Source organism: Ambystoma mexicanum, chromosome 8, assembly GCF_040938575.1.
Source record: "Ambystoma mexicanum isolate Mex_15411 chromosome 8, UKY_AmexF1_1, whole genome shotgun sequence".
Classification (NCBI taxonomy): Eukaryota; Metazoa; Chordata; class Amphibia; order Caudata; family Ambystomatidae; genus Ambystoma; species Ambystoma mexicanum.
In genome coordinates, this window is record NC_090929.1 from 169,956,115 (window position 1) to 169,977,084 (window position 20,970).

The following is a 20,970-nucleotide window of genomic DNA, read 5'->3' on the forward strand; positions in this document are numbered from 1 at the left end:
CAAGAATTACAAAAGGACTTGCTCAGAAACCTAAGTGCTGGTTTTAACATGAAGTGCAGAAATTCATGCTCTACAGGGTAGTTAAAAAGTAGATAAAACATTCACGCAACAAATAGGTCTAAAAATGAAAAGGGCAGATCAGGTGTTTAGAGTCGAGAATTGGAAGATCAAATTATGGAACCTGATGACCATAACAACGGCATGTCCTATTTAATTTCTTTGCTTAGGTTACAAATGCATATCCTACTTGGTCTCTACATCTAGTACAGCCCCTATTCGCCAAAGGTATCCATCCCCAACCAGATACCTCATAAGAACGTAAAATAGTAGATGCAGAGTCCTCGGGCTTACTTTGTTACCACGCCTTTTGTTAAACAGCAACACGTGCATTTGGAAAAGTAGCGTTCTGCCTATTAAGGTGAAAGATACACCCCCTACTCCCATTTGAAACAAGAAAATAACAGTTTCTTCCCTTCCCTGATATGGTTGCAAAGATGAAGAATTTCTGGTCATTCCATAGTATGACTCTTTATTTAGCCTTTCTAAAAGGAAGATTACACTTCCAAAAAATCCAGAGAAGGGAGGCCTGGTTCTACCACAACCAATTATCCACTGTAGCGCATGCTAGACTAAGGATACACTCTGTAGTTCACCAAACATAAGGGCTGCCAGCAAGAAGGGAGTTCGAAATATGCATTTAGGACCCTAGCCCGTTTGTGGCATTGACGACAACAAAAAAAAAAAACAAAATGTTAACATTTAATTATTTAAGGAGCTCTTTCGCGTATTTTCATGGAATGATTAGGGTACAATACAACAACCCTTGGAACATGGGCATCCCAATAATCGGAACAGTACGTGCTGGGGTCTCTTTTGCCAGATGCTGACACAGGTATGTCCATAAGATGATAGCGTGTGCTATACTAATGAAGACCATGCATCTTCGGCCACCTCTCCTCCCTCCTTCTCTGCCTTTCCCCTTTTCTCCCCTGATGAGGTTTCTAGACAAGTCTGATCTATGAAAGTCTCGTCAAAGCAGGTTCATCCATGTTCCTCCAAAACCATCAAGGACCACATTGACTCCCTGGCTCCTGCCCAGGCTGTCTTCTGCAACCACTCCTTCGCCACCGGGGAGGTCTTCCCTTCTCCCCTGAAGCACTCTCTTGTCCACCCTCTTCTTAAAAAACCCTGTGCCGACCCGTCCTGCCCGGCTAATTATCGCCCAATCTCTATCACTCCTTACCTGGGCAAACTCTTGGAAAAGCTGGCCATCTCCCAGCTCAGTCTTCACACTGAATCTGTTGGTTGTCTCCATGATCATTAGTCTGGCTTCAAAACCGCCAGAAGCACGGAAACTGCTCTCCTGAATATCCGTGAAGACCTGCTCTCCAACCTTGATTCCAACACCCCTTGTGTCCTTATCTTACTGGATCCCTCTTCTGCCTTTGACACGGTCAACCATGCCATCTTGCTCAACCATCTCCGTGATAACCTGGCGATCACTGGGCAGACCCTGGTCTGGCTGTCTTCTTTCCTCTCTGATCGACCCTCCCAGGTTCAACTTGGGTTCTTCCTCTCCTCTATTTTTATCTCTACCTGTGGTGTTCCCCAGGGGTCTAACCTCTCTCCCTGGCTGTTCAACCAATACCTGGCACTTCTTGCCCACCGCATTGCCGCGCTCTGCCCCAATTTCCAATGCGGATGACACTCAGTTCATTTTCAGACTTCCCTCAGCCACCTCCTCTCCCTCTCTCATCTGTCTGTCCACCATCCAGGAGTGGTGGGCCGCCAATGATCTTTGCCTTAATGCCAGTAAGACCGAGATTCTCCTCATCGGCACACCGGCTCCCGCCTTTCCTGTCACTCTCTGGCCGGCCTATCTTGGCCGTCTCCCTGCTCCCACCTGTGAGGCTAAAAACCTCGGGGTCATCTTCGACCCCACACTCTCCTTCTCTCCTCATATCTCTGAAGTCTCTAAGAAATCACACTACCAGCTGCACCTCCTCAGAGGTATTCTTCCTTTCCTCTCCTTCCACCAGAAGCTCACTGTCTCCAGAGCTCTGGTTCTTTCAAGGCTGGACTACTGCAACAGCCTCTTTCTAAATCTGCCTGCCTCTACTCTCCGCCCTCTGCAACTCATCCAGAACAGGACTGCAAGACTTGTCCTTGGCTTCAAGCCCAGGGATCGTATCTCTCCAGGACTGAAATCTCTGTACTGGCTCCCAGTGGCAGCGAAGATTAGGTTCAAAACCCTCTGCATTGTCCACAAGGCCTTCTGGGGTATGGGGCCTCAATACCTGCAACTTTCTCTTCCCAAATATCTGCCTTCTCGTGCTCTTCATTCATCCACCTCCAACTCCCTCAGGGTCAGTCGCTTCTTCAAGCAACGGGTTGGTGGAAGATCTCTTTCTTCGGCTGGGACCTCCCTCTGTAACAGCCTCCCTGCCTCCCTAAAACTTGAGGAGAATCATCTCTGGTTCGGGAAACACCTCAAAACCTTTCGGTTTGCTTCGGCTTTTTCTCCTCCTCTCCCCTGTTGACTTCCTGGCTGAAACTTAAATTTGACTGGTTACCTGGCCACCCTCTGATCTCGGGCCCAGGTCCTCCCCCCCCCTCCAGTCACACACTAGCACTGCCTTCCTGGCAACCCCCTCTCTTAAAGACCGTTTTCTGCATCCCTACAGTCCCATTACCAGCACTTACATTGATGTCTGCACTTACCCTTGCACTTGCACTTGCCACCTGCTGGCCGTACTTCTACTTATTGTTATTGGTTCTTTTATCCCATGTACTGCACTGTGCCCTCCCCCCGCACTTCCCCCTTCCCATGCACTTGCGCAATCTGAATAACACCTGGCCCAGTAGGATCGTTGTCTTTCCTCCCTCTGTTCCCCCTCCCTTGCCTCGTCGCGCCTTGAAACACTTGTGTATAGGCGCATTATAAATGCCTTATCATATCATATCATTGCTGAACCGTTGCGCTGTGCAATAAGCAATATCATTTCTCTGGTGGTACCGTGAGAACAAAGCCAGACACGTGTGCACTGGTAGACATCAGATTTTCTAACCTTGGGTGCACTGGGAAATGGTAGGCAGGGCATTCTGTGCAAACCAAAGGAGAATTACAGGCATGTTGCAGCAGGTATCAATCTGCCTTTGTGGCTAGTCAAAACACACTTAGTTATAAAAAATAGAGTGAATAAAAGTATCATTCGCTTTGGTTAGAATGTGTAACAATGAAAGCGCATTCCGGGGAATAATTTAAATGATTCTATTTGTATGGGATGTGAAGTAGCAGAAACAAGAGAAATGTTCTGGATAATCAGTGAAACACTCATTGCAAGATTGAAGCGGCTCCGTCTGTCTCAGCAGACAACTAGGATGTTCAACAGTAGGTGCACTGCGGATTAGCCTACGGGTACCAGGTGTGCGTTACAAATGGTTTAACATAACATAGCATAACATTATAACAAATTTGTCATCTAATAGAGAGGCTTAACCCGAAACTACAAGACAATTGAGCAAATAGGTTGAACTGACACTGTGGACAGAAGAGAGGTAACAGTACGGGAAAATATGCCTGGGGCCTAAAATTGAAATAGTTATAAGGCCACTGACATATATATTTTGCATTTTGATTATCAGATGAACTCTGTTCTCGACCCTTGATCCAACAGTATCAAGTTTAATATATTGTCGAGAGTAGTCTCTTTTTGTTCACAAAGGCCTATGAGCTGCTTTACAGCACTGTACCCACAGGAAGAGTATGCATACAGTACTAGCAATAGCTTACCCGCATTTTGTTGTTGATCATGTCAAGGATGGCATCATAAGGGATTTTGTCTAGTGGCAAGTTAACCAACCACTCGTGCACAGTTTCCAACAACTTCACCACTGGTTGACGACCGGGAAACAGCTGATGAAAACAAGAAGGGTATAACAGGAAATACACTTGTGTAAATACCAACAAAAACATTGCATGAAAAGATGCAATTTGTAGAATTACTGTATATAGTTTAGCACATACACAAAGCACACAAAAAATGGCCTAAACGTGAATCTTCCACTGCAAGATTACACATTTTGCAGTTCATCATACATTGAGAAACGTAATCAATTGATTGTCGAAAAACAAAAGAACAAATCCATTAAGTTGCACTTTTAGGAATCGTTTGTAATCCAAAATTAAATTCATTTTACAAGTACATGCTCTCACCGTCTCCCCTTAGACCCTCAATGTCAGGAGAAAGTCCACCCTTATAACTGGAAAGCAGTTATTTTGGGCTCTGTAAATAGGTGTTTTGACAACATAACCTACTCATTTGCAGTACTCATCTGCAGGAAGCTAGTAGCGATTGGAAGCTGAACAGTCGCCCAATGAGGAGCTAGTGACATTCTGAAGCACTTGGGAGGCATTCATAAGGCTTAGCACAGAAAAGTTGCAAGCTGCCTAGCCAGCCTTAAAAAGGCCACTCATAACATCAATTCTATACATGCACGCAACACACCTTTCTCACCAAGAGTCAAATATCACTATCCAATGGCTAATGTCGAGTGCACATTTTGCACCCTGGCCTTAGCACACATATTCCTGCTTTACTCTTGCTTTACACATGTGACTCAAATACCTTGCATTACAAGAGGAGGGAATCCATGGTGAAAACGGAGTATATAAAAGCAACAAGTATTCAAAATAAGATTTAAAAAAGACTACCAATTAAAAGAGCAGCAAGTGCAGTAGTCAACAGGGCTAAAGTTGTAGACTGCGGCCCTCTCCGAAAAGTATGACAGGTTGGTAAAGGCCCAGTCTAGATGGGCACTTACTTTGTAGCTCGGTGATCAAATCCTTCAAATGTTGCAGAGGAACAAGTAGGAAAACTCTTCAAAAGAAGGCACAATCTTCTCATGGAAATCATTTGCAAAATTTGGACAAGGAAATTTTCATTTGGTTGGTCAGTTTGTATTTAAAGCAAAACTGTCGGGTGTGGGCAAGCTAGATGGGCTCCAGCGCGAGGAGAATCTTTTCCTTTCACAACTTCAGAAGGAGCCCTCTACTACTGCAATAGATGTAACCCATCTAGAAGTTTGGCAAGCCCACATCTCTCATCATTCCATTGAAGCCCATTTTATTTTCGGCACTCAATGTGGATGATCAAGGTGAAAACCTAACCAAATTATTAGTAAGGCACTGGTTTTCCCTGGGTAACTGTAATAACATTGAAAGGCTGGCATACATAGAAAGGTGTTTTGGAACTGTGGGTTTGGATTGTTGTTTTGAAAATCCTGATAGTATTGCTAGAGGGCCTGCAACATATGCGTTTGAGATTTATAATGTCTTAAATGTTTGTTTTGTTTTATTATCTGACGATTATAGATTGCTCTCTACCTTTTGCCTTTTTCTTTTGACGTAGGATTTTTTTAATGTTATTTTTATGATGTTGTTTTATGTATTTTTGTTAAGCCGAAATAAACTGATTTGACTGACTGACAACAAAAAGTAACTTTCAAGCAGGATACTGCACACTAATACTATTTAACTACTAGACAATGAATCAGCTAATTTATTCATTTATTTGTGTGTTTATAATGCGCCGGAAGCTCACAGGCATCGGGGCGCAAAACATATAGACGCGGGACTAACAAATAACACAGGACATCATTACCTGCCTAACATAATGCCCAAATTCTGGACGTGTCCTATCATCTAAATAGGTGAGTTTTCAGCCCTTTCCTGAAGGCTTGGTAGTTCTTCTAGTGCCGGAGCTGATTTGGGAGGCTATTCCCTTTCTGGGCTGCTTTCACCGGAAAGGCACGGCCCAGTCCACTGGCTCTTTTTGAGGGGGGACAGATAATCTGGCCCAGAGCCTCAGATCTTAATGATCGCGTTGGAACATAGAGTGATTTTCTCTTTAAGGTAGGCGGACGCCTGCCAAAAAAGGCATCTGTGTACCATGGTCATGCTCTTGAAGAGAATGATGTCATCCACTGACAAACAGTGGAGGGCTTTTCTGTCCTCCGTAATGTGATCTCTCCTTACTTTCTTTTTTATTATCGCTATTTTGCAAGGTCTGACATTTTGCTATGCATCCCCTACTTGCACCGAGTAAAAGTGCATTGCCATAGTCCAGCCTAGATAGAATGGTGGCCCTTGCTATGGTGGCCCTGTTACCATCACTCAAATATGGTCGGATTGCTTTAAGTATCCGTAGATGGTATTGGCAGGTTTTGTTAAGGTAGATGGTGTAAAGATACCGGTGGGGGGTGAGGACCCCAGCCAAGATTCTCTATAAGGTAGCAATGGACGAGCAATCAAGGCCTAGCGTCTCAGGAGGTGATGCGGGCTGGTTCTTAAGTACAGTGTAGTCCCCGAACCCCCACACAGGAATGTCCACACACTGAATTACTGAAAACACAGTCTTTATATAATTAATATTCAAAGGTATGTACACGATCACAATAACGCACTTTGTACTCGGAAATCAACAATGATAAATATATACAATTCTAAAGTGGTACCACGAATGTTATCAAATCTCATTAAAGTGCATCAACCGTACGGTTAAAATGAAGAAACCAGCAATAGAGATAGGAAGGAACGCAAGAGGGTTGAAACAATAGGCAGATTTCTGGCCCCTACCACTAGACACAGTTCTGTGTGGAGATCCCCCCCACCTGGGCAACCTGTAAAATAAAGATATATAGCACAAGCCCAGTCCATATATTGTTCAATATTCTTATTTCCTCCTATAATGTTTTACCCCCCAATGTACCTGGTGGAGTAGAGTTCTTCGAAGACGCGTCGAAGGATCCTTCTTGAGTGACTCCCTTTAAAGCAGGAGCTACGGATCGTCGAGAAGCGTCGAAGATGGTGAACTTGGCATTGATGGCGTCAATGAGAAGTTCAAGGGTGCCGAGACCACGACGTCGATCCAGGTGGTGCTAGTCAATGACGTCCTGCGAGGATGAGGTGTGCGGGGCACCTCGGCGATGGATTGTTCAGGACCGCAAAGAGCTTCAGAAGAACTGTGGCCCAACAAGGGCGTCGAGGCGTCGAAGTGTTTGTGGCATTCAGGTGGCGGGAAACCCACCGGTGGATTCTCCTCGGCGCGTTGGTCGTCCTCGACTTTCTCCGGCGGGACAAAGCGGTCGACGTTGCGGACAAGGGAGTCCTTCGATTCAAAGGTTCTTAGGCAAAGGAGCGGGCGGCTCCGGTCGTCAGCGGCATGGCGTCAAGTGGTCCCCACGGCTGGGCAACACAACTTCGACAGGCCTCCAGCGGTTACACAAACCTGCGAACCCTGGTCGACGACAATAGACTTCAACAGCGGCAAAGTCCGGGTGCTTTGCTTCGTTCTCCTCAGCAGTCCCGTCTCGGGTCGGCAGCCTTTCGAGGGTCTGACTTCAAGGGAGCCTTACCAGGTCCTCTCTTGGATCAGTCTTCGACGAATTCGGCAGCTTTCAGATCAGTTTGAAGCAAATGCAACAGCATGTCTTCTTCCAGCTGGGCATCGAGGATCAGCAGTTCCAGTTACTCTTCAAGTGTAGACACAGCTTCTGAACAATTTCCAGTGGTGAGAGGTCCTCAGATATACTATCCTGTCTCTCATCCACACTGCTGGGTCACACGCAGCAGCTAATCATACAGAAGTGCATTCATGCAGTCAGTCAGCCAATCAGGCACACAGTGCATTCAGGCCATCCTCCTCCCTCTCAGACACTCACAACAAGGAATGTGGATTGGGACAAGTACCCAGCCATTCAACACTACACACTGCATTCAGGCCAGTTTCGGGCAGGGCTGTCTCAGTCTCTGTCTCTCATACCAGAAACCAGACAGCCACAATAAGAAGTGCATATTGGTCACACACTCCATTCACCCAGGTCCCACCCATAGGGTGTACCCACAACGTACAGTCACTGGGAAGGCTCCAGCCAGTCTGGACTAGACTTCACAACAACACCATATATGGAACTTCCACCCAACAGCCAGTCAGGGGGAAGGGACAGAGTCAGGGCTTCCCAGGACTTTGGGAAAACAAGGTAACCGGCAATAGAAAGCAAGAGGCCACAGGGGCCATCTTGTTTTCTATCAGGAATCAACTGATTCCAGTGGCAGGGCCTAGGTATCCCAAAATGGAGGATACTCAGCGCACTTGTCAAATTCAGTATGGAGCTGCCAGCAGCCCATACCCTGCTCTGCGGGCCACCCACAGGTGCCCAAAAATATACACTAGGGGCACAGGGTTGTACCCCCACCCATGGGTGCCGTAAGGGTATCCCATGGGTCTGTTCACCAAACCAAAAGAGAGAGCTGCACCGCCAGGAGTCCCACATGAACTCCTGCACGGAGAACATGCCAGAACACACGATAAAAAGGCAGTAAAGGACAAGGATACGGAGGCCCTGTCCCTCCGATGCATTTCCAGCATCACAGATGGTCTGAGCTTCTGCGCTCAACGAGGCTTACATGAAGATCCCCAGGGTCTTCACTTTCCCCACTACTGTAATGAGTTAGTCTTTGATAATAAAGGACTGACATTCATGACTTAATTTGGACTGGGCTTATGAGGAGCCAAAAATCATGAGCTTGGCTTTATTTACATTGAGAGACATCCAGTGTCTATCTATCCAGTTTTTTCGATTATGTTATAAAGGGATGCCACTGTGGAGCAGTCGCTAGTGTAACAGCCACTCATTCCACCACCAGCTGGGTGTCATCTGCATAGTTGGTAAAAAAAAAAAGTTCTGATGTTATTGAGCACTATGCAGACAGCCCTCAGGTATAGGTTGCAAAGCAGTACTGACAGACTTGCGCCTTGGGGAACACCGCAGTAAATGGGCCTCTCACTTGAGAATGTATCCCCCCAATGGATTTTAGATCTTCTATCTGCTAAAAATGAAGCCTCCCATCTGGTTGCTTCAGTTGAGCAGTTACGCACATTTTCCAGTGCCCACTGTAGCTGTTGATAGTCGGGGAGATCAAATGCTGCACTTAGGTCAAATAGCACCAGAAGGCCGGATTTACCCTCATCCATAATGCTCAGCATGTGGGATTGTAAATCCAGCATAGCTGTCTAGGTGCTGTGCGGTGCCCTATAGGAATCTAGTGAAGCTACGGAATCATATCAGCAAACATAGCAAATGCACACTGAAAGTAGCATAGCCGGTGACAATGCACAACAGGCGTGGGTTGCACCATATCTCTAGAGCACGTGCTCAGTAATGCAGACACAACATTTGACATAGGGTGGAAATAGCACTCCATATTAGTTGGATGTTGTGTTCCAAATTCATTCATTGAAAAAGTGCAACTCATCCAAAACATCTGCTGTGGTCCGCTTCAAAAATCTAGATTGGTTGGCAGTGAAACAGTAGTTGAACCTGATATGTCCGCTCCTTTGAGCACTCACAACAAGCATCAGTCGATGATCTTCACCATTCAAACTCAGATCATCAAAAAACCTCATTCCGATTTCCAAATATCTGGAAAAAGTTGCTTCAGACATGTTGTTTGCATTGCACAGTTCCATTCGGCGAAAGTTCCTGCCACGATTGACCATCCCCATTCTAAGAATATACTCTAATCAATTCTGCAAAAACTTTATATCGCACGGAAACCATTAACAATAATTAGTTGTCAACAGGCACTCAGACACGGCTTTCTGGCTCAACACTCTGTGCTACTAACAGGCGTTGCCATTGCATTTAAATTCTGTAGCACTTCCAGTGTGATTAGGAATGTCCCCACGCACTCGCGCGATATGAATGACACCTGGCCTAGTAGGATCGTTGTCTGTCCTCCCTTTGTTCCCCCCCCCGCTTGCCTCGTCGCGCCTCGAAACACTTGTGTATAGGCGCGTTATAAATGCCATATCATATATATCACATCTAAAATGTGATTTCAGATGGCATTTGTAAAGTCCGTTTCAGTTTTCACCCTTGCCTTTGGATTACACACTACAACACAGACATCTAATTTACCGAACACTTTGAAATCCATAAACTTCTCAATACCCACCTATTCTTATTTCCAAGTACAAACTACTCTCAACCCAGTTCACTAGTAAAAAAAAAAAAAAAATAACTGTTTAAATTGCACTGTAGTCTCCCCTGGCAAATGCATATGCCACGTCAAACCAATGACCTTTACACCTGCTGGGAGGCACATCTGCACGCCCCAGGCAACTTGACTCTACTCGGTCACATTTTTTCCTTCTTCACACACATTGTATGTGTCACTGCGTTTGTGTTTTTGGTATGAAGGTTGTATGTTTTGAAAGAAGAAGCTATTCTCAATATCAGTTTTTCGAATCAGTATTTTAACTAAGTTGTCTTGACTGTGCTTTAATGTGTTACAATACACTACAAATCTCACATAATGCTTTACACTCAAATGAGAATAAACAGACCATTAGATTCGGAAAGACCTAAAATATCCAGACAAACACATCAACATTTGGAGTAAGCAAACATTATGGTTGGGCAATGAACAGTTGCAATTGCCTGTATTGGTGGAAAATAACACTTCGCTTCCTGCAAGACACTTATTCTGGTTAGGCAACAAGACGCCCTTCACTCTAGCGCCATGCGGAAACTATAGAAGGAAGCTTCCGATAAGGCAAATGAGTGTGTACAGCTTCGGGGCACGCTGATGCCAGCAGCGAGAAGGAAGATCAATTCTTGCGATCACGTGTGTGAAACATTTACATACATTGAGAAACATGCAGGCATCCTGGAAAGTAATGAGAGAGCCTAGTCACTTCGAGGAAGCCACCCCTCATTTATCTTCAGCAGCTACGAGGCACATTACATCAGCGGTTTAAGATCCCCGTGGAGAACATGGGCTACGCGTGTGGGGATAATATGATGGAGAGATTAGCACTACACTTTCCTAAAGGAAATGAGGCCAGCAAGAGCCTGTTGACCTCGACTGTCATTGTGGCCAAGAACCTGTCCAACAGATTCTCACTTAATGCCAGATGCGCTGAACTCTACCCCAGTGAGCGAAGCCATCCATTCTTCTTGAGGTGCAAGAAGGGTAGGCAGGCAAACTAGACGCATCTGCAGACTTCTCCCAAGGAAGCACCCTATCGCAAGTACTCTACGATGGGTCAGGGTCAGGAACGGATGGAGGGTGCCTAGGTCATTAGAGGTGTATTGACCGTCTGCTTTCAAATGGTACGATTATTCGGTGATAAAATACACATATTATATATACTGCCTGCTCAAACCTGAATATTTGATTCCTAAATTATTCAAACGCGGATTCAGGCAGAACTGTTTTGTTTTTAAAAAAATCAGTTTTGCACAGAAAATTGCCACTTTTCAAAAAGAAATCAAAGAGATGCTTACTCATAATGAGTTTTTCTAGGTGCACTCTAGACGATTAAAAGAAAAAAAAAAACAAAAAAAAACAAATCGCCCTTACCCCTCTCTATCTCACCACATTTCTGTCACTGCCAAATCTTGTCGCTTTCACCTCTACAACATTCGTAAAATACGACCCCTCCTAACCTTTCATGCTACTAAACTCTTGATCACCTCCCTCATCTTCTCCAGACTTTTCTACTGTTCCTCCCTTTTCATCAGACTCCCCTCGTATCACCTCTCCCCACTAAAATATATCTACCACTCTGACATCCGCTCCCTCTGCCTTCTTTCACCTCTCGTTTCCACCTCCTCTTCTCTCACCTCTCTAGGTTGGCTTTCTTTTCACTCCCAGCTTAAATTCAAGTTCCTCTGTCTTGTCTTCAAATCCCTCCCCTACCTTTCCTCCCTTCTTACTCTCTACTCCCCCTCTCGTTCTCTTCGCTCTGCTAATCTTTTCCTACTCTCCCCTCCTCCGCCTCCCTGCGCCTCCTCCCGCTCTTTCCAACTCCTTGCTCCGTTCCACTGGAACCACCTCCCCCTACCCATCCGCTCTTCTCCCTCCTACCCTACCTTTCGCTCTCCTCTAAAATCTTATCTCTTCCATTCCCCCCCAACACCTCTCACTTACTCTCTGCCCTTGCCTCACCTCCTACTTCTCCACCTCTACACCCCCTCCTCCCCTCTACTTTCCTTTTATCCTACCTCCTGCTCTTACCTAGTCTTATTCTTCCCTCTCCTCTTCCTCACACCCTCTTGCCTCCCATCATACTTCCACTGACATCTCCTCTCATCCCTCCCATTCCCCCCTATTCCTTTGTCCCGCTACACTCCCTCCTCACCTCAGCAATAATGTAAATTGTTCCTTATTCCGTTGAGTTTTGATTCAATCACCATCTTATATTGTTGTATCTCCCACTCCCTCTTATTCCTTTGTCCCTCTCAACTCCCTCCTCACCAATAATGTTAATTGTTCCTTATACCGTTTTCAATTTGTGTTTCAAATATTACCTTTTGTTTATTGTCTCTTCCCTACCCCTACCCCTACTCCTTTGTCCCTCTCCACTCCCTCCTCACTTCAGCAATAATGTAAATTGTTCCTTATACTGTTTTCGAGTTGGGATTCAATTACCATCTTATGCTTGTTGTATTTCTTCTAGTTCTTATGCAAAGCACTTTGGATTGAAGTGATATATAAATTCAATAATATACAAAATACCAATAAAAACGTGTTTTATTGCTTTTATATAGTTTTGTGATCAGGTCTGCGCCTTCAATTATCTAGCAAGTCGGAATTCTGCTATATACTTAAAAATCCCTGCCTTTGTACTTCAAATGGTTATTGATTTCACAATTTAATATGGGATTCCACAATTTAATATGGGATATTAGCATCCGAGTAGGGGTCCCATAACCAAACAGGTTGCTTGAATTGTAGACTTTATATAAGAGTATAAGCCTGTTTTCCAAACAAAGTGTTAGCTGCTTGTGCCAACCTCACTCAGTCTTTTGCCTACAGATACACGCTGCCTACTTTACCCGTAGTGTACCATTATTAAAAAGAAAAAGCTCACTTACTTTAATCCATGTTGCTGCACATCTCCTGAATGCCCCTTCTGCTCCTGAATACCCAAAGGCAGTATGCTGCCATTATAGAAATGGAAGAGGGGGTCAGAAACCATGTCACCCACATTGTAGTTTTTCAGATCGAATCAACAGCTCTTTCCATGCTGAATGTTACCCTGGGTGCTGGTGTCAATAAGACCTTCACTTTCTAGTGGGCTCTACTGGCATTTAAGAGTCCTTAGTCCTCAAAAGTAGCCAGAGCATGCCTTGGGCTCCCAGGCTTTTGTTGACTGGTGTTGGGAAGGAGAGAGGGTCTTCCCACCTCCCTAGGCAATACAGACCAAGAATTAGACACTGATACAGACTTCCAGGGAGCAGGGGCGTGCACATATAGAGGGGTGCACAATCACCTTAGTGCATGCATTATAAGCGTTATGGTAGATGCAGGTGTGAATGCCATCTTGGCAAGCGGCAGCCATCTTAGAAGTTAGGCCCAAGTGCGGTGACAGTATTTTGTGCATTAGTATTAGGTCCCTTGGATGAGCGCGTACACCACCCCCACCCTGGCCAGGTCAGAGATCCACAACCATCTCCATTGTTCAGAAAGCTACAGGCCCTCGCGCCCTAGGAAGAATGCGCCCTGCAAGGTCATGAGAAGGGAGCGGAGCACCTCTTGGTAGTACCATCCCACAGAGCAGATGGCAAGGTCCTCCTGCTTCCAACGATTCACACTTGAGAAATACAACTTTGCCATGCTTTCATACCATGACCCCCGCCTACCACAGCACCATCCAGACCCAGACCACCAACCATAAAATGTTTACACCCCTCAATCGATCACTAAGATCAGAAGGCAAGGCAATTGCACCTCCAGAAACGGGTCACACGATTTCTGCAGTGAGGTGAGGGTGGCATCAGAATGATAGCCTTAAACAAAGGTGGAGGACCTTGGGGGGTGCTGATCTGTCTGGGAGCGAGTGAAGTGTGTGCAAGTTAGTGTGACCTCGAATCTCCTCCGAGCCCAACAATCGTAAGAATAACATTGTGCGTTAGAGTAGGAACAAGTTACTTACGTGTAACTGTTGTTCTCCAGCATGGGTCTGGCATGGATTCACATGCTCATGAATATTCCTCGTCGTCAGGCTGGGAATCCTCGGTAAAGAAAAAATCAGTATCAGTTTCGTTTCTGATCTGTCTTTCGTAGTAGTAACCAATCACTGATCTCTGCGTCATACTGACCACAGCCAACGACTGCCCTCTACCTAAGCCCCGCCTCTGGCAGCCATCTTCAGATTTGGTAGCACGTGAAGTGGCAGTATGACCAAGTGAAGAGCCGCAGAGGGGTAGGCGGGAGGGTTCGCATGTGAATCCATGCCAGACCCATGCTGGAGAACAACAGTTACAGGTAAGTAACTTGTTCCTTTCTCCAGCATGGGGTCTGGCATGGATTCACATGCTCATGAATAAAGAATACATAGCAGTACACACATGCACAACCACGGGAGGTGGCAAAGGCTCAACATTAAGCATTACATCAAACTCAACATTAAGCAATTCTTACCTCCTCACAAGGCTCACCTTAGGCGAACAGATTGCGCAGCACTGCTTGGCCGACCCTGGACTCCTCCCTGGAATCCCGATCGACACAGTAGAATTTCGTGAAGGTGTGCGTCAACCTCCACGTAGCAGCCCTGCAGATGTCCAGCAAGGGCACACCAGATAGGAACGCTGTGGTAGCTGCGATCGCTCTGGTGGAATGGGCTCTCGGACGGCCAGGCAGCGGTCGGTTTGCCAACCGATGACAGTACATGATACAGCCGGAGAGCCATCTGGAAATGGAGGCCTTTGAGAGAGCCTTCCCCTGATTGACAGGTCCAAAGTTCACAAAAAGTTGTGACGTCTTCCAAAAACAATTTGTGCGGTCCACGTAAAACCTCAGCGCTCTAGCCACATCCAGCAAGTGCAAAGTCCTTTCGGCCGGCGACAAAGGCGACGGGAAGAAAACAGGCACCAAGGGTTCGTTGAGGTGGAATTCCGACGGCACCTTGGGCATTTAGGAGGGGTGCGTCCTGAGCACTACCCTCGTGTCGTGAAAAGTCAAGTACGGGGCTTGCAGGAAAGGGCCTAGATCTCTCCCACTCTTCGTGCGGAGGTGATGGCCACAAGAAACGCTGTTTTCCACGACAAAAACTTCAACGGAGCCGAGTGCAGAGGCTCGAACGGAGGTCCCATGAGCTTGGTCAGCACCACGTTGAGCTCCCACGCCGGGGCCGGAGCCTTCACCGGCGGGAACGATCTGAACAGTCCCTTCATGAATTCTTTCACCAGACGATGAGACCACAAAGACGTCCGCCCCGTGGTTCTGGTGTATCGGGAGATCGCAGCAAGATGAATCTTGATGGACGCGTGCGCCAGTCCAGCCTTGGCCAGCGTCAGAAGGTACGGCAGTATCTGGGGAGCCGTAATCCGTAGAGGGTTAATCTTCTGTGCGTGGCATCAGACAGAGAACCTCTTCCATTTGTGTCCATAGCATTTAAGAGTTGAGGACGCCCTGGCCTTTGCAAGAACCTCTCTGCAATCGGCCGGTATGTCGTATCCTCCAAACTCTAACGCTGCAGGAGCCAGGCCTGCAAGTTCAGCGACTTCGGGTCGTGATGGAGGATGGCGCCTCCTTCCCTGGAGAGAAGATCCGCGTCCACTGGCAGCTTGATTGACGGGGACGCTGACAAGTCCAGAAGGTCCGGGAACCATATCTGCCTCGGCCACGCAGGTGCGAGGAGGATCATCCCGCACCGTGACCTCTTGAGCTGGTTGATGAGCCGGATCAGCAATGGCAATGGAGGGAACGCGTATAGAAACAGGCCCTCCCAGGGGAACGAGAAAGCATCGCCCATGCTCCTCGGCTGGGGAAACCTGCTGGCGAACCTCCGGCACTTGGAGTTTGTCACCGTCGCGAACAGATCGATCTGGGGTGTGCCCCACCGTCGGAAGAGGCAGTCCACTAGATCCTGTCTTAGTTCCCACTCGTGGCACAAGCGCAGCTCTCTGCTGAGCGAGTCGGCGATGGTGTTTTTTATCCCTGCCAGATGAAACGGCACCAGAAACATCCCTTGGGCGGCGGCCCAATGCCATAGATCCTGCGCCTCCTTGGACAGGGCTGGGGACCTGGTTCCGCCCTGCTTCCTTGTAGAACATGGTTGTGGTGTTGTCGGTGAAGATCCTCACCACCTTGCCCTTAAGGACCTGAGGGCCCAAAACACTGCACGGAGCTCCAGGACGTTGATATGGAGGGACTTCTCCGTCGGAAGCCAAAGGCCTCTCGCGTGCAGATTTTCGGTGTGCGCTCCCCACCCTTCCAGGGAGGCATCCGTGGTCATTGTCTCCTGGTGGCCGGGGGTCTGGAAGTCCATGCCCGCCGTCAGATGCGCGCGGGTGCCCCACCACCGGATCGCTCGTCGGAAACTCTCGTCGAGTGTGATCCTCTCCTCGAAGCTGCCCGTCGTCTGGATCCAGCGCGCGTCCAGGAACTCCTGCAACGGGCGCATCCGGAGCCTGCACAGGCGGATGAGGTAAATGCAAGAAGACATCATTCCGAGGAGGGACTTGATGGACCTCAACCTGGCCGCGTCCGCAACCAGCATCCGCTGCACCTTGCCCAAGATGGCCCTCGTCCTTTCCTCCGACGGAGAGGCCAGAAGCGACACTGTGTCGAGCCTCGCTCCCAGAAACAGTGCGTCTTGCGCGGGCACCAGGTGGGACTTGGCGTAGTTTATGGAGAATCCCAGGTCCGTGAGTAGTTGGACGGTCCTTGCCGTGTGCTCCACGGCGAGCTCCTTCGTCTTTGCTCGGATGAGCCAGTCGTCCAGGTAGGGGTAGACGTGGATCCCCTCTCGGCGCAGCTGCGCCGCCACCGGTGCGAGGCACTTGGTGAACACCCTGGGTGCCGACCTCAATCCGAAGGGAAGGGCTCTGAACTGGTAATGACGCCCTTGGACCACGAACCTGAGAAACTTTCGGTGTCCCTTTAGGATGGGAATATGGAAGTAGGCATCCTCCAAATCCAACGACGACCGGAAATCGCCCTCCTCCAGTTGACCCAGGACGTGTTGGAGGGTGACCATCCGGAACTTCTGTGCCTTGATGAATTTGTTCAGTCGTCGCAGGTCCAGGATGGGACGCCATCCTCCAGTCTTCTTCACGAGGAAGTATCTTGAGTAAACTCCGGAGCCCCGAAGCCTCTTTGGGACGAGCTCGATGGCGCCCTTCTTGAGCATCGCCTTTACCTCCACGAGAAGTTGAGGGACGTGATGTTCTTTCCTGGCCACAGGGGGAACGCACGGGCACCTCCTTAGAAACTCGAGCGCGTGACCCTGAGCTAGGGCGTCCAGCACCCAACGGTCGGTGGAGATGGACTCCCACACGCTGACGAAGCTCGTCAGCCGGCCTCCCACCGGGGTGCTTCGGTGGGGGCCCGACCCCACGGCCTTGCCGCCTTGTCCTCCTCGTCCCCTGTAAGCTTCCTGTGACGACGAACGGGCCGCTTGGCGGTAGGTGGAAAATCCGCCGCTGGAACCTTTGGAGGCACCCTGTTTGCCTCCGCCGCTCCGAAAGGGCGGCCGCCGTTGCTGGAGAATCCCAAGAGCCCGGGCCGTCTCCGTGTCCGCCTTGATGGCTTGAAGGGAATCGTCCACTGTTTTCCCAAACAGGTTGTTTCCGTCGAACGGCATGTCCAAGACTCTGGTCTGCACGTCCTGACGGAAGTCAGTAGCCTTGAGCCATCCACGCCGCCTAAGGCACATGCCGTTGCCCAACTGGCGAAATCCAGTGTCAGCGATGTCCGTCGCAATCGTGATGGCGTGGTCCGAAGCCACCTCTCCTTCCTGCAAGATCTCTAGGGCTTCCGCCCTCTTGTCGTCAGGAAGTCCTGCAGGGGGGCCAGTTTGAACCACAACTCCCTGTCGTAGCGGGCTACGATAGCCAAGGCATTGGGCGCCTTAATCGTCGTCGCTGCCGACGAGATGACTCTGCGTCCCATCGTGTCTAATTTCTTTCCCTCGCCGTCCGGCAGGGAGGTTGATGTAGAGGCCGTGCCCCCCCCCCCTCGCTTTCTTCCTGGCCGCCGCGGAGACGACCGAGTCCGGGGTCGGCTGTGCCCGAAGGCACAAGGGGGCCGCGTCCGGGACCTGGTACTTCTTCTCGTACCGATCCCTTCTAGCCGGCGTCGTGGATGGGTTCTTGAGGAGGGCGAGGCCTTCATCCCAAATATCGTCTAGTAGAGGTACAGCGAGGACCGTCTTCCTCTTGGTCTTGCGCCGTTGATAAAGGAAACCTTCCTTCTTCTCTTCCGGGCAGAGCTGGAAAAGCTCGGATGCCCTGGAGATCATGGAGTGAAACGATCCAATCTCGTCGGGCGGGGAAGCCCGGGTGGGAGGTGACGACGGGAGATCCTCGTGGTAAACCTCGTCGTCTGTACCCGTCGCGGCCGTGTCAGTCCCCGTATCATCCCCACGTGTCGTGGATGGGGAGGAGGGCTGAACAGGGCGCGATGGCTGAAAAGGAGGTGGAGGGTGAATCCTTCTTCTCTTAGGGGGAGGGCTCCCAGGAGGGCCTGGATCCGGGTCCCCCGTCGGGAGCGGTTCCTCCGTTGGTGGTAACGGCAGTCTCATCCTTATCTCCGAGCATAAAGACTGTATAGCCAACAAAATGGCCGCCGAGTTGTCTTGCGGCACTGGTTGAGGGAGATCCGACGGGAGATCAGGAGCCCCGTCGGCATCCTCGACGCCCTCGTCGTCTTCCACGTCGGGGTCGCCCCCGACAGGATGGCCTTCTTCCACGCCAGAGCCGTGGCCTAAGACTTCGATCAGCTCCTCCTCAGAGGCTGAGGCCGAGTCAACGACGACCTCCTGCCCCCCCTTTTTCTTCTCCGTCGGAGGTTTCACGGGGGTCCTGTCGATGGGCACGAAAGAGGACTCCCTCTGCGGTGGCAGGGAGATTCTGCGCCCGGGGTCGCCACCACTGGTGTAGCCTCCACAGGCTGAGCCAGGGCCGCCGCGACTGTCTCGATAGAGGCCTTGGCCGGATGGATCAAGGCTTTCACCACCTTAGGTGCGCTCACCGCCTTGGGGGGAGGGTCACCACCTCGCTCCCCCTCCGATGGGGCCTTAGGGCAAGACCGGGGTCTCTCCAGGAGTTTCGCCGGGTGCTCGGCCTTCCTCTTACCCGAGCCAGAGCGTTGGCTCGTGGTTGATGGCGCCGGGGAGGATGCGCCCTGCCTGGTGCCCGTAGAGCCTGACCGTTCGGCGCTCCCGGTGCCAGCGGACTCGCGGTGCTTGGCCTTCTGTTGGACCCCCTTCGCCGGGGCGCCCTCAAAGGTCTTCGAAGACCGCTCGGACTTCTTCTTCTTCTTCTTCTTCTTCTTCTCGCCTGACGGGCAGTTTCCTTCCAGCCAGTTGGCGAGACGTTGATGGCGGTCCTTCATGGTCCGCTCCGACATATTGCCGCAAAACGCACGGTCCTTCTCCACGTGCGTCTTGTCCTCATGTAGGCAGTAAAGGCAAAGGGAGTGTTCATCCTTGTTATTGTTATTGTTATTGTTATTTTGCACTTATATAGCGCCTTATATACCATTGGTATGGTCTGAAGGCGCTGGTAGGTTGAACGCCCTTGGGAACCGAAGTTTAAGTCAGTAGAGAGAGTGGGGAGGGTCAAACGGCGCGTGTGCGCACCGGGTATGTGTGCAGCTGGTGCGTTATTCATGGAATAGCTGCTTCTTAGCGGTAGGTGTGGTGGTTGACGTCAGGGGTATGTGTTAGTTCTGGCAGGATTTATCCAGACCGACTGTGGCTGCGCTAGGCCTGAGGAGAACGCCTGGCTGGGGGTGTGTAACCAGCGGTGTTTACTTAGAGTGATGGGGAGTGAGCTAGAAGTGTTCGTATGAGAACAGTTATACCGAATGGTGTCATAGTATCTCTGTGTTCTATTTGAGTGGTGATGTAGAGGAGAGAGTAAGCGTGGGGTGTGATATGGTGGGTTTACATGCTCTTCCAAACGTTCCCTGCATTCCAGACCATACTGGAACCAGCTACACTTCTAAATACACATAGGCTGTTTGATACGCTTCTAAATGCAACTTTTCTCAGAGAGGCTATAGGGCACAACTTCTAGATGTCACTTTCTCAGAGAGGCTATTGGGCACAACTTCTAAACGCAGCTTTTCTCAGAAAGGCTATTGGCACAACTTCTAAATACACATAGGCTATTGGGTACACTTCTTATTGCAACTTTTCTCAGAGAGGCTATTGGGTACACTTCTAAATACATAGAGGCTATTGGGCACAACTTCTAAATGCAACTTTTTTCAGAGAGGCTATTGGGCACAACTTCTAAATGCAACTTTCTCAGAGGCTATTGGGCACAACTTCTAAATGCAACTTTCTCAGAGGCTATTGGGCACAACTTCTAAATACACAGGCTATTGGGTACACTTCTAGATGCAACGTTTCTCAGAGAGGCTATTGGGCACAACTTCTAAATACATAGAGGCTATTGGGCGCAACTTCTATATACACATAGGCTATTGGGCAAACTTCTAAAAGCAACATTTCTCAGAGAGGCTATTGGGCACAACTTCTAAATGCAACTTTTCTCAGAGAGGCTATTGGGCATAACTTCTAAATGCAACTTTTCTCAGAGAGGCCATTGGGCACAACTTCTAAATGCAACTTTCTCAGAGAGGCTATTGGGCACAACTTCTAAATACACATAGGCAATTGGGTACACTTCTCAATGCAGCTTTTCTTAGAGTCACATTTCTATCTAGATGCTGCGCAAGCTAGGTTCATAATTCTAATTGTGGTGCATGCTAGGAATCACATATGCTAACAATCACATTTCTGAAATGCCATCTAGGTGCGGTTTTTGCTGACAATTACATTTCTGTCTAGATTTGGCGCAGACTAAACTTGAGATTCTAATCCTCCTTGAAGACATTCTGAAGCTGGCATCCAGGGCAGACCCTGAACAGCTTTCCGGGCGTCG

The 20,970-nt window shown here is 48.9% G+C and overlaps 1 protein-coding gene across 1 annotated transcript in view; it reads right to left on the reverse strand.

Annotated features, from left to right (window-relative positions):
• The window catches only part of QSOX2 (quiescin sulfhydryl oxidase 2), a 578,728-nt gene that overhangs the window by 87,589 nt on the left and 470,169 nt on the right, over positions 1-20,970 (reverse strand). The window contains exon 9 of the mRNA XM_069609564.1: positions 3,794-3,916. Coding sequence (XP_069465665.1) covers positions 3,794-3,916 — 123 coding nt within the window. The remainder of the gene's footprint in view (positions 1-3,793; positions 3,917-20,970) is intronic.